General features: G+C 52.9%; 1 protein-coding gene across 1 annotated transcript in view; it reads left to right on the top strand.

The window, feature by feature from the left end:
• CAPN2 (calpain 2, (m/II) large subunit) overlaps positions 1-12,446 on the top strand; it is a 50,955-nt gene that overhangs the window by 1,914 nt on the left and 36,595 nt on the right. Inside the window, exon 2 of the mRNA XM_012644058.1 lies at positions 3,540-3,609. Coding sequence (XP_012499512.1) covers positions 3,540-3,609 — 70 coding nt within the window. The remainder of the gene's footprint in view (positions 1-3,539; positions 3,610-12,446) is intronic.

The raw sequence follows: 12,446 nt of genomic DNA, 5'->3' as shown, positions 1-12,446 counted from the left end.
TCACTCTTGCTCAGGCTGGTCTCAAACTCCTGAGCTCAAACAATCCGCCTGCCTCGGCCTCCCAGAGTGCTAGGATTACAGGCATGAGCCACCGTGCCCAGCCCTGACCATTCTTAACAGTTCACCTCCCCACTCATTATTCTCTAACACTGCACCCTGCTGATTTCCTTCATAGCAGCGTCACGATTTATAAATATAATGACATGTATCTGTTTGTCCTTCCTACTGAACTGCAGGAACCGTGTGTATATTATTCACCGGTATATCCCCAGTGCCTAGCATGGTTAATGCCCCTTCACAGTATTCATGGAACAGTATTTACGGAGTGCCTGTTACACACCAGGCACTGTCCTGAGTGCTTGGGAGATACATCAGGGAACACAAAGGACAGTGACTATTTACAGAATGAATGAATGCAGGATTATAATGAGCCTCGAATGAAATTATGGTTGTGAAAGTGATACACAAACAAGAGAATGTGCTTGCCTTGCGTTTGTATAGCACTTTACAGTTTATGCAGTGAATTCACATGCTCATTCACTTATTCTTTCATTCATTCGTTGAATACCTACTATATGCCAGGCACAGTGTATACAGTTTCTGCTTCTGAAGACTTGAGAGATTAGTGAAGGGAGACAAACAGGTACCCCAACAGGTGGACATGCCTCTAGGACTTTCAGATGAAGCAATGGAGATCTAGAGCCATTTCAGGGCCACTGCTCAGGGCAGGCAGACTGCGCACCGCACAACCAAGAGGGAGTGTGGCTTTTATTATCTCCGCTCATCAGTTGAAGGAACTGAGGCTTGGGAAGGTTAAATACTTGCCTGTGGCAAACAGATGTATGGGTTGGAGCCAGGACTGTGTCCAGCCTGTGCATGTTTAGAGCCTGTCCCTTATGGCTGTCCTCTGCCTCCATCCTGCCTTCTCAAACACTGCCGGGGGCACCCGAGGGAAAGAAAAACGTTTCCGCTGGATTTGGACATTAGCAAGCCATTGGTGACTTTAGCAGAGCAATTTCAGTTGACAGGTGAGAATAGAGGCCAGATTGCTGCAGACTCCAAAGTAAAGGGAACTGGAAATGAAGAATGTGATCAACTCATTTAAGAAGGTGCCTGTGGAGAGACAGACAGACAGACAGAGACAGAGAAACGGGTAGGTCAGGCGGGACCTGAGGTTCCAGAGGCTGTTTCTTCAGACAAGAGCAGCTTGAATGTGTTCTGTGTTGAGTCACCAGAGAGGAGGGGATTAAAGGCAAAGGCGGGGATAGTGAAGCAGGGTCCCTGCGGACGCAGGAGCAGGGGACACGGGCAGGGGAGCAGAGCTGGTTAGCCGGGAGGACCAACTGCTCCTCCTCAGAGAGGGGATTTCGCAAGGCTGGCAAGGGCATGGCTCCAGGGGCTGGAAGGGGGTAGAGCAGGAAGTGGCTAAAGTCACGGTGGGGTCCAAGGGCTGTGCAGAGGCACAGTGAGGAGAAAGCCGGCGTGGTCCAAACGTGGCGCATCAGATCCTCCCCGCAGCCAGGCAGGTAGGGGCAAGGGCAGGTGTTGTCCCCATTTTCCCCTGAGAAGACGAACCTCTGAGAGGTTTATCACTCGCTTCTTTTCAGCAGGCTGAACTCAGCCTCAGACCCGGATGTCCTGTCTCCAGTCGCTGTCTCCAGCGATTATCATCAACTTCTTAAGCAGTAATAATAATAGGTCGCCTTTACGGAGTGCTCACCAAGGGAGGTTTACATAGGTATCTCATTCAGCCCTCAGAGCAATCCTCTGTGGTAGGTACATCACCATCCTCGTCTCACAGAAGAGGAAGCTAAAGCTTCAAGAGGTTAAGTACCATGCCAGGGTCCTGGCACCTATATCGTAAGTGGCAGAGCCAGGATTCAAACCCAGGTTATTGGAACCCAGAGCCCAAGCCCTCAGCCCTTTTTCTCTGACTGGTACATCCCATATTTAATTTGATGCCCTACATGCTATGCACAAAGTTCAGTTTTCTGAAGCATCTCTAAGCACCACTCTGAACTTTGACTTCTCTGAAGAGGCTGCTAAAGGCATGAGAAAGGTTCTGGAACATAATGAAAAAATCCTGGCACACTCAGGATTATCTTCATAATAGAGAGGCTCCCGGCACCAAGCCCGACCTAGTCCCTCAGCGGGGTAAGTGCTCGGCTGGCAGGCGTTGAGTCAAGCTGACTTCATTTGTCTCAGCAGAAGAACATTCTCATTGTCTCTGCCATCCCCAATAGACTGACCTGAGCAGAGAGGCAATGCAGAGAAGAGAAGGGGACGGCTCTGCAGCAGACTGTGATTACGGAGGAACCTCCGCATTCCAGGCCAGGATGGACAGGGATCTCAGTCTCACCCAGGAAAACGTCTGCTTGGCAGAGGGGACACGCCACGGGCCATGGTGGGGGCATGCACACGCGACACTCTAGCAGATGTGCGACACAAACAGCTCCTGCAAATCAAGGTGGCCCGAACCAAGGGAGCCCCAGATTTGTGCCCTGACTTCCTCTGTGGCTTTGGGTGGAGCTCTTCAGAATCAGGAAACAGAGAGGGCTGCTGAAAGTGCCAGAATCTTTCAAGTCCCATCACGCTGCTTGTGACAGTTGCCCCTGAGGTTGTTACCCCCTTCTACAGAGGCTCGTTACTAATCGATAGAGGCAGGGTGGGAATGGAAAGAGCGGGCCCGTTAGGCAGTGCTGCTGATCACTTGCGAGAACTCTGGACACGTCACTCTCCCTCCTTGAGCTGTTTCCACACCTGTAAAAGGGGGTTAATACCCATCTTGTGTTCCTGAGAGGGCTGTGTGAGATGAAGTTCCAGGCACAGTATCTGACGTACAGCGGGTACAGAATATATGGGTGCTCCAAGTACCATGGCCTTGTGGAAGAATCCAGAAAGGATAAATCCACTCCGCTGCCCCCAAAAGGATATGTGTTAGAAAGAGGGAGTAATACTCACGAGCACCACCAGCCAGGGCACAATTAAGTACTAAATTGCAGAATACAAAGACTCTAGGACTCAGATTTGAAGGGATGAGTGAGGACTATGAAGGAGGGCTTCACGGCGGAGGTGGCAATGAACCTTGAAATACGGTACAATGTGGAAAAGGAGGAAGCAGCGTGGGAAGGGGAGGAATTCCAGGCAAGCAGATCAGCTCGCATGAGGGAACGGAGGGAGGTGCTAGCATGGCAAATAAGAGCTCCGGGGCACGGAGGGTCTCAGCACCTGGCAGAAGAGGCTGGACTTAACGCCGCTGTGGCCCCTGGGAGCAGCGCCGGGAAGTAGGCGCTGAGCTGTTCGGAGTGGGTGGGCTCCACTGATTGCCCTTCTCAGCCGGGGGCCCCGCCCACCCACGGGGCCCACGGAGGAGGGGCCAGAAGGACCTCATGGCGCAGAGCTGTGACTGTGACTACAAAACTTTCCTCAGTGGGGGCGGAGGGGAGAGGGGTTCGAGGCTCCCAGGGAGATCCGAGGCACCCTAACTGCAACAGCACCTGCCTGGTGGGCTGACGGCACTTTGTGGGTCTCGTTCCCAGGAGCTCTGCGCTGACCCCCAGTTTATCGTTGGAGGAGCCACCCGCACAGACATCTGCCAAGGAGCCCTGGGTAAGTGATGGGATCCAGAGCCAGCTGGGGGGTCGTGTCTGCAGGGCTGTGGCTGGAGGGGTGAGGAATGATCTGTGGCTTCCTTCCCCTCCCAAGCAGCTTAGAGGTTTCCATTTCCAAAAGCTCCCTGGAATTTCTTGTCCCTGGTGGGCAATGGTTCTACCCCCAGCCCCACTCTGAAGCACGTGACCGAGGCCTCCCTTGTCCCCTGCACTGGGCCGGTTGCTGAGGTTACAAAGATACTGCCACTGGGAGGAACAGGGGCTTCTGGATTTCAAGCCTTGGTCGCTGTACCTCCTGGGGCCATATTACCAGTGGCTCATAAAACGGGCTCTGGGCTGAGGTTCAGGGAGCAGGGACGGAGACTCAGTGTGAAGGAAGAGGAAACCCCAGTGCTAGCTGCTGAGAGGAAGTTAAAGTACCAGAGCATTCTCAGTGTTTGCAAGACAAGCTCACCATGGTATCACAACAGCGGGAAGCAGTACTCGTTGTAAAGGCCAGTGTAACATTCATTTTAAGTAAAATTAAGTGGAGTAGCTGAATCGCTAGGGTCTGAAACCTTGCTCTCTAAAGCTAAGTTCGGATTCACGTCTGGATATAGTGCTTGTTGCGGATTTGAACATGCAGGGTCCTCCAGCATTAGCATGAAAGCTCCCAAGGGTTCTATGAAGTCTCAACAGCAGGGCCTGGCACTGCTATTTAAGAGTCTCATAGAATCCACCCTTGTGTCTGTTTGCTCGTAATAAATGTGGGGCTATAATTACTGGAGCAGATTATTTGCTCTGATAAACCAAAAAGCCTATTTCCTGCCTTCAGCCTCAACTGGCTGCCCAAACAAATCCATCAGTGAAAAGATTGACCAACTCGAGTTGTGTACCGCCTGTCTTTGCCTGCCTAGCAGGAGTTCTGACACTCCTAGTTATAACAGCTAATATTTAGTGAGCACATCCTACCTGCCAGACACTAAACTGTGCTTGCAAAATCTCTAAGGCGCCGTGATCATTCCCATATTATAGATGAGGATGCTGAGGCCGTCCACACCTGAAGTGCAGGCCTAGTATATGTACAGATGTGGTCAGTCTGATGCCGGGCCTATGTGTTTAAACCCTGAGCTGGACTCCCTAGAAGGGGGCCTGGAAAAATCCCGCCCCTGAGGAATGTCAGGGGAGCTGTGTGAATCATCAGGACAGACACAGCCTGCGAGGGAGAACATGACCCTGGTGAGCTCTCGAAAGCCCAGCTGGTGTGAGCTCAGACTGCAGATTCCTGCGATGCCAGAGCACATTCTCACCTGCAGAAAACATGCCTCCCATCCCCCCTCTCTCCCAGCAGAAGGTAGAGTGAAGGAGGTGACCTCACAGACCCCTTGGGCACCTAAGGTGGGTGCTCCAAGAAAATCCATTGATGAGAGAAAATGGAAATTAATGGAGCCAGAAGTTGATGGAAACTTTGACCAACCCTGGGGGCTTTAGAGAATCCAGAGACAAACACAGCAACTGCTGAACACCACACCTGGACTAAATATCTACTTCCAAGTTTAACAACATTTTAAGGGCCGAATTTCAAGTGACAAATATATGATTTAAGTCCTGTTTACATACCATCAAGCTATTTTGAGAGGAGACAGGCAAAGCTTACATTCCTGGGAGAACTTCCCCTCCCAGGGGAATTGTAAACAAGGTGAAATGTAAACCTTTTTAAAATTTCTCAGCACCAAGTCTGCAACTTCTAAGGTTTTGTTGCTTTGTCTTTTTTTTTAATGTCATATTGGCTGCTTTGTTCTCTTGGCCTTTTACATTGGAGGACACTGGTTGGGTGAAAGTCTGTGCAGGGTCATTTTCTGAACTCTCACCCGATTCCGGCATGGAGGTGCAGGGTGGTGATGGGGTGGTGACGGTCACCAAGTCCCAACAGCCTCAGAAGGGTCAGGAACAGCGGGTGGCAGTGACACCCAGCCCCATGGCCAGAAATAGAAGCCGAGGCTCAGCTCTGTCAGTAGTTGGCAGACCAGGCAGGTCATCACTCAGAACCTCAGTCTCTTCTGAAAATGGGGAGGGAAAGAGAGTGAATGAGGCAAATTCAAAGTCTCCTAGGATACGACATTCAGCTATTCTAAAGTCATTCCTGGTTCCTGACTAGCTGTTCCTTGTTCCCTGTGCTAAAGGGTCACAGTGTGGCAAGATCACCTGTCATCTCACACATGGAATAATCACAGCACCCATCACCTGCATAAAAGTGAGCAGCTCCTGGAGCATTTTCTCACTGCATTATCTCGTAATCATCCCAAGTCTACAGTAAACATTGTCGCTCCCACTCTGCAGATAAGAAAACTGAGGCACAGAGAAAGGAGGGTACATGTAAAACCACACAGCTAATAATTGCCAAAGGAACGAACCCTGACCTGATTTTAAATCCTGCACTCTTTTCATGACCCCGTGCTCCCTCCGGGCTGCCAGGCTGCTGTGCTGAGAAACAGTTCTCAGCAACATTCCTGCCTGTACTTTCTACCCTGAGAGGCACTTGGTTCACCCAGGGAACCTGGGCAGGTGACATCTTAGACGTGTGCCCTCCCCAGTGCCCTGCCCTCTTTCCTGTGCTGCCCAGGAGTGGCTGGCCCACACACTCCCACCCTCTTTCCCAGAAGGCTCAGCTTCAGAGCCTCACCAGAGTAATTCAAACCACCTCTGCGGAGCTACCCTGACAGCGAAGCTCCTGCAGTGCAGAACGGGGTTGTGCTAAGAGTCCACTCACTCAGCGAGAAAAATCTGCCCTTCTGGAGGAAGGTAGAAGGGTGGAGACTGCTGGAGCCTCAGCCCTGCCTGCCCTGCAGCTAAATGGATCTGTAATTGCTGGTAGTAACCGAGTTCTTACAGGTGACTGCCACTTGAAGTGGCCCCCAGGGACCCAGGAAATTCAAAGGCTAAACTCCTGCTACCTCCAGTGGCTTTCACTGAGCTGCTGCTGTGCGTTCTCCACCGCCCCCCTGCTCCCCACAGCCCAAGGCAGCCCCCCAGCCACTGCGCCCCCGCGGGCCTCTGGCTTCACTGGGAAGAGCCGAGGCTGCCAGCACTGTCAAGGCTGTTGGAACAACACACCCCCATTGCATTGTAACTTGGCAAATGCTCCCCGGGCCCCTCAGAGGTGGGTCACCCTGCCTCCACCTCCACCTCGCATGGGCCCCAGAACGCCAGCTGGGAGGTGTTTGGCTACAGGGTGCCCATCCCCACAGCCCAGCTCAGCAGAGAGCTGGGAAGGGGCAAGACCAACAGGCAAAGCAAGCCAGAAGGGGAAGTTTCCAGTCCTGCTCCTTCTACCGCCTATTAGCTGTGTGACTTTGGGTAGGTTACCCAACCTCTCTGAGTCTCCCTTTCCTCTTCTGTAAAATGGGAATAATGATAAGGCCCCCATCCCAGGGCTGTGGTGAAAAGTGAGATTAGTGTAGGCAAACACACTTGGCACACTATAGAATCCCAGACAAATTCAAGGGACTGTGATTATTACAATTCCAGTTATGTGAAAAGTCCTTTCACTAAATTGTAGAAGAGAAAGAAGATGCGAGAGAAAAAGAGAAAAGGAGGAAGAGAAAATAAGTTGGGTTGGAAACCAGATCCTTGTCCTTGGAAAGCTCATAAGCTAAGGATGGGTGGAAGGGCCAGGATAGGGGAAGGGCTGACATGGGCCCATGCTTGGGTAACACTCAGATTGTACCACTCACAAGAAGGAGAAGTACAGGGGGAGATAATAAATACAAATGGGGCAGATGCACACACTTCAACATTTAAAATTGAATTTTTAAATGCTTTAAGTAATTTTAAAAATAATTTTTACATTATAAATAATTTTTAAATTTTTTAAGATAAATTTGAAAACTTATTTTATGGTAGTGCTTTTGGAAATGTTAATAGACTTTATTTTTTTAGAACAGTTTTAGATTTACGGAAAAGTCGAGACAATAGTACAGAGTCCCATGTGCCTCACAGGTAGTTCCCCCTGTTAACATCCTTCATTAGGGTGGCACGTTTGTTACAATGCATGAACCAGTGCTGATACATTGTTTCCGAAGTTCATACTTTTTTTTTTTTTTGAGACAGAGTCTTACTCTGTCACCTGGGCTAGAGTGCCATGGCATGAGCCTAGCTCACTGCAACCTCAAAGTCCTGGGCTCGGCCGGGCGCGGTGGCTCACGCCTGTAATCCTAGCTCTCCGGGAGGCCAAGGCGGGCGGATTGTTTGAGCTCAGGGGTTCGAAACCAGCCTGAGCAAGAGCGAGACTCCGTCTCTACTAAAAATAGAAAGAAATTAATTAAAAATATATAGAAAAAATTAGCCGGGCATGGTGGCGCATGCCTGTAGTCCCAGCTACTCGGGAGGCTGAGGCAGAAGGATCGCTTGAGCCCAGGAGTCTGAGGTTGCTGTGAGCTAGGCCGACGCCACGGCAATCACTCTAGCCCGGGCAAAAGAGTGAGACTCTGTCTCAAAAAAAAAAAAGTCCTGGGCTCAAGCAATTGTCTTGCCTCAGCCTCCCAGAGTGCTAGCTAAAATCCGTACTTTATTCAGTCCGATTCCCTTAGTTTTCGTCTAATGTCCTTTCTCTGTTCAGGGCCCCACCCAGGACCACGTCCCATTTAGTCATCGTGGCTCCTTAGGCTCCTCTGGGCTGTGATGGTTTCTCAGTCTTTCCTTGTTTTTGATGACCTTGACAGTCTTGAGGGGTACTGGTCAGGGATTTTGCCAGATGCCTATCTGTTGGAATTTGCAAGTGCTTTTTAAAAAATTATGCATGTAGTTAAAATGTTAAAAAGACTAGAAAATAGTTGTTGGCTGGTTTGATAGAGAAAGTAAATCCATTCCTTTTTTTAAAAAAATGATTGCTTCACCACCGGCCCCAGCGCCCCCTTTGCCGCTCCAGCAGTGGCCCCTGCCGGCCTCCCAGGGCGCACGTACGCTGTCCATGGCCATCGTGTCCCCTCGGTGTCACTCCTGGTTATGAATGCCCTTGCACCGCTTTTCTCCCCTGTGGCTGCTGCCCATGCCCCCAGCTCCTCTCCCTGCTGCATCTGAGACAGCTCCCAAGCAGGGCAGATGAACCCCTAACCCTGCGGTTGCGCCCAGAAGCCCTGTCCTGCCCTGGCTGCCCCCGCCTTGGCCATTGCACCACAGGTCTCCAGCCTTCTGTGATGCCTGAAGGATCCCTGGCCCCCTCCAGGAGAAGGGGTGATGGAAACCCCGTGGGAACTCCCCCACTCCCCACATACTTTCCTCTGACGCCACAGGGTGCCCGCGTGGGTTTCCAGGGTTCCAGCCTGCTGCCCTTGCGCCTCTGGATCCAGGGATGACTTTTTGCCTGTCTGGGTGCTCCGTCAGCCTTTCCACCAGCTTCCTGGGGCCAGGAGCCAGGCCACACCCGTGCATGGCCTTGGTTGTCTCATCTGGCCTCTGAGACGAGAGTGTTGGGTTAGATTTTCCTGAGGCCCCACTCTTCTGACATTCTGTGGCTCTGAAATCTTTTACCTCCCATGACGGCCCTGCGCCCTCACACATCCCGCTTCAGCTCAGCTCATGCTGTGAGCAACGGCGTCTCCACTGCAGGGTTTGTGAGCCTCGCCCAGCATCAGTCCCCAGTGGTGTCAGCCACAGAGGGGCTCCCATCAGGGGCGCTCAGGAATGAAGGACTGTGTATTCTGTGAGGTCTGGCGGGATTCTGGCCAGCAGCACTGTCTGGACGACACAGCCGCAGGAGGAGGTGGCCGACACTGCCTCTGGCTGGCCTGGGAGAAGGTGGCCTGGCCAGCTAGTGTGCAGTGAGGAAGCCTCTAGACCAGCACTGGCCCACAGACCCTCTGGCGATGATGGTCGTATTGTACATCTGCACTGTCCAGCATGGCAGCCACTAGCCCTGTGTGGCTCTGGAGCACTTGTGGCCAGTGCAGCTGAGGAACTGGATTTGTACTTTTATTTAATTTAAATGTAAATAGCCACATGTGACCGTGGCCACTGCACTGGGCAGCGCGGCAGACCGTGGAGCACTGGCATCCAGCCTGCCAGCCTTTGCCCTCCAGGGCGAGGTGGGCTCACAGCGAAGCCAAGCAAGGCACGACGTCAATAGACATCTGTAAGCATCCGGGGTGAGAACGAGGACTTGGGTGCCCAGAGTTAGGGGTTGGCCTTAGTTCTGCCATGTATTAGCTCTGTCACTGTGAGGGGATCACTGTCTTCACCCATAAAATGAGGGTCATAGTGGTGCCTACCTCAGAGGACCGCGAAGATGGAACAATACACATGAAGCTCCGCGCTCCAGAGGCTGGTGCACAGTAAAGGTCTAAGAAATGGATCCGCACGTTACCTTTGCGGAGAGGGAGGCTGGAGGGGAGTGCTGCCCAGTGGGTTGGGAAGGCAAAGCGGAGCCACGTGGTGCCACCTCTGCAATGCCTGACCGGGTCCCAGCTTCCACACTGGCCCTGGCGGCCACTGAAGTTGTGGAGAGGGGCGTGGCAGCGGAGGTGAGGTGATGCTCTGTTAAGAAACTCAGTTAAGTCTCCTGCTCCAACCCTCTGGGGCCACGCGATGGTCATTGCCTCCTAGCATTTCCCCTGAAGGGCCAGAGGCCCTTCAGTGTCACAGAGCTTGGGCTCCCTCCCCTCCCAGCACATGCGCCTACCTCCAGGACCGTGCGGTTTTTAGCCACAAGCTTCCACTTACCCATCTGTGAAATGGGAACAGTGGTCATGTTTGCATCCTTCCTTTTCCTTTTCCCATGATGTGGGGAACCTTAAGACTTCTTGGCTGACAATGCCATTGGAACCCAGGGCCTCTTGCGGTTCCTCCCTCTCTCTGGGGATCAGGATCGGAGTGGGAAAGTGTCCAACATTCATTCTTGTTGGGCCTGTCCCCGATATGATGGGTCTCCTGCGTTTTGCCGCCCCAGCCCCAGTGGGACTGTTTGACTGGAGGTCAGCACTGTGAATGCCAAGAAGTCAGGAAAATGGTATTGTTGATAGTGTCCTTCTGGCTCCTCCAGGAAGTGAGGAGGGAGAGTTCCTGACAAGTAGGGACCTAGCACAGGAGTTGGCAGGGAGGAGGGAGTGGGTTGGACTGTGCCTGGGGGAGGCAGCTGCAAGGAATGGCGGCCACTTCTGCTGGGCCACTGGAGATAAAAGCTCCAGTACCAGGTAGTGAGTGTGAGGGGACGGCCAGCAGGGTCTGGGCTGCAGGGAACATGGCACAGAGACGAAACCTGCAACAAACAGGTGGCGTTCGCCTGGTCCCAGGCAGGCTGAGAAAGGCCGGGTCTCCGCTGAAGTCCAGAGTGTGAGAGCATGAACGTCAGGCCCGGGCACCCTGGTCTCCCTCCTTTCCTTACACAGCCTCCTCCTGCAGCAGGGGGAGGGAACGGGCTGGGAAAGGCAGGGCTCTCGGAGGGTGGTTTGCGGAAGCCTGCGGAAGACCTTTGTGCCGATAAGGGTTGTTGGAATGTGAGTGGAATGGAAGACCTTCCCCCACCCCCTAGCCCCTGATCTAAATGAGAAGTGACTGCAGGGCTGGAGGAGTTCCGGTTTGGGGGTCTCCTTTTCTGAGCTGCTGCCCAGCCATGAAATGAGTAACAAAGGGACAGCCCAGGGTGACTCACCCTCTGGCAGACCTGGCAGGCAAGCAGGGCGTGCACTTCCTGCAGAGAATCCTGTCCCCACCAGCTGCACGGGGGTGGCCCAAAGTCAGCTCCTCAGGGATTCCTTCCCCTCCCTCCAAAGCAGAGACTCACAGCAGCCTGAGAATGTGGCTCCTCCCAACCCCTCCCCCAGGACCTAGAGAGATTTGTCCCTTGGGGCAGGGTGTCAAGTCTGCTGGAATTGTTTAAAACACCATTGTCTCAGGAAGGATAAAATTTAGCCAGGAGCAGCCTTCAGTATCTCGGTCCATCTGTCATTTCTCCAGCTGTCATCAGGAAGGCAAAGGAACAAATCTTGAAGGAATGAGACATCACAAGCAAGACTTGCCGCAGATTAGGGTTTCTCAGTCTTGGCTACTGACACCTTGGGCTGGATAATTCTTTGTTGTGGGGTCTGTCCTGCGCATCGTAGGAAGTTTAGTGGCATCCTTGGCTTCTACCCACTAGATGCCAGTAGCATCCCCCAGTGTGACAACCAAAAATGTCTCTCGACATTGTCAGATGTCCCCAGGTGAGGAGGATGGGAATTCTCCCAGTTGGGAACCGCTGGTAGAGGGGGAGCGAAGGGAGAAGTATCTTGGGGGTCACTGGGCACCCAGGGCACAGAACGCCCACTCTGGGAGCCTGGTGCCAGGGAGTGGCCAGGAGAAGGATCTCCAAATGGGGGTGGGAGTAGCAGTGGAAGTCAGTGGGGGAGTTGCTGGAGACGAGCTAAACACACTTCCCAGTAGTGCTTCAGCCTAACCCAGCCCACGATTATGAGTAAATACTGTACGAAGGGAGCAAACATTGAGTGTGCAGGGTCAGGGCAACATCGTTGGGATATTTGAGCTCGTGGGAGAGGAGCTCCGTGCCTCCCAGCCAGCACTGGGGGGAGAACAGCAAAGGAGGAGATGGGCCCTCCCTGCTTCTTGGAGAATGCTTCCCCCAGCGGGCCTGACTGTCTCCGCAGCTTCCCAGCCTGGGTACCTTCCCAAAGCACTTTCTACCTCAGGTCCAGGGTGCCCTGGAGACTGCAGAGCAGCCTGATACTGGCATCTCTCCGTGTGGGCTCCATTCTCTCTCTGGCACCCCTAGAGGGGGAGACTCTGCTGGCAGGTGCATCTTAGCATCTCCCCCCTGGCTCTCCGGCATGCATTGTATTTCAGACCCCCAGGCACAACCTTCAAGAA

Source organism: Propithecus coquereli, unplaced genomic scaffold (assembly GCF_000956105.1).
Source record: "Propithecus coquereli isolate 6110/MARCELLA unplaced genomic scaffold, Pcoq_1.0 Scaffold205, whole genome shotgun sequence".
NCBI lineage: Eukaryota > Metazoa > Chordata > Mammalia > Primates > Indriidae > Propithecus > Propithecus coquereli.
The sequence above is the reverse complement of the archived record's forward strand: the minus strand, read 5'-3'. Positions and strand labels throughout refer to the sequence as shown.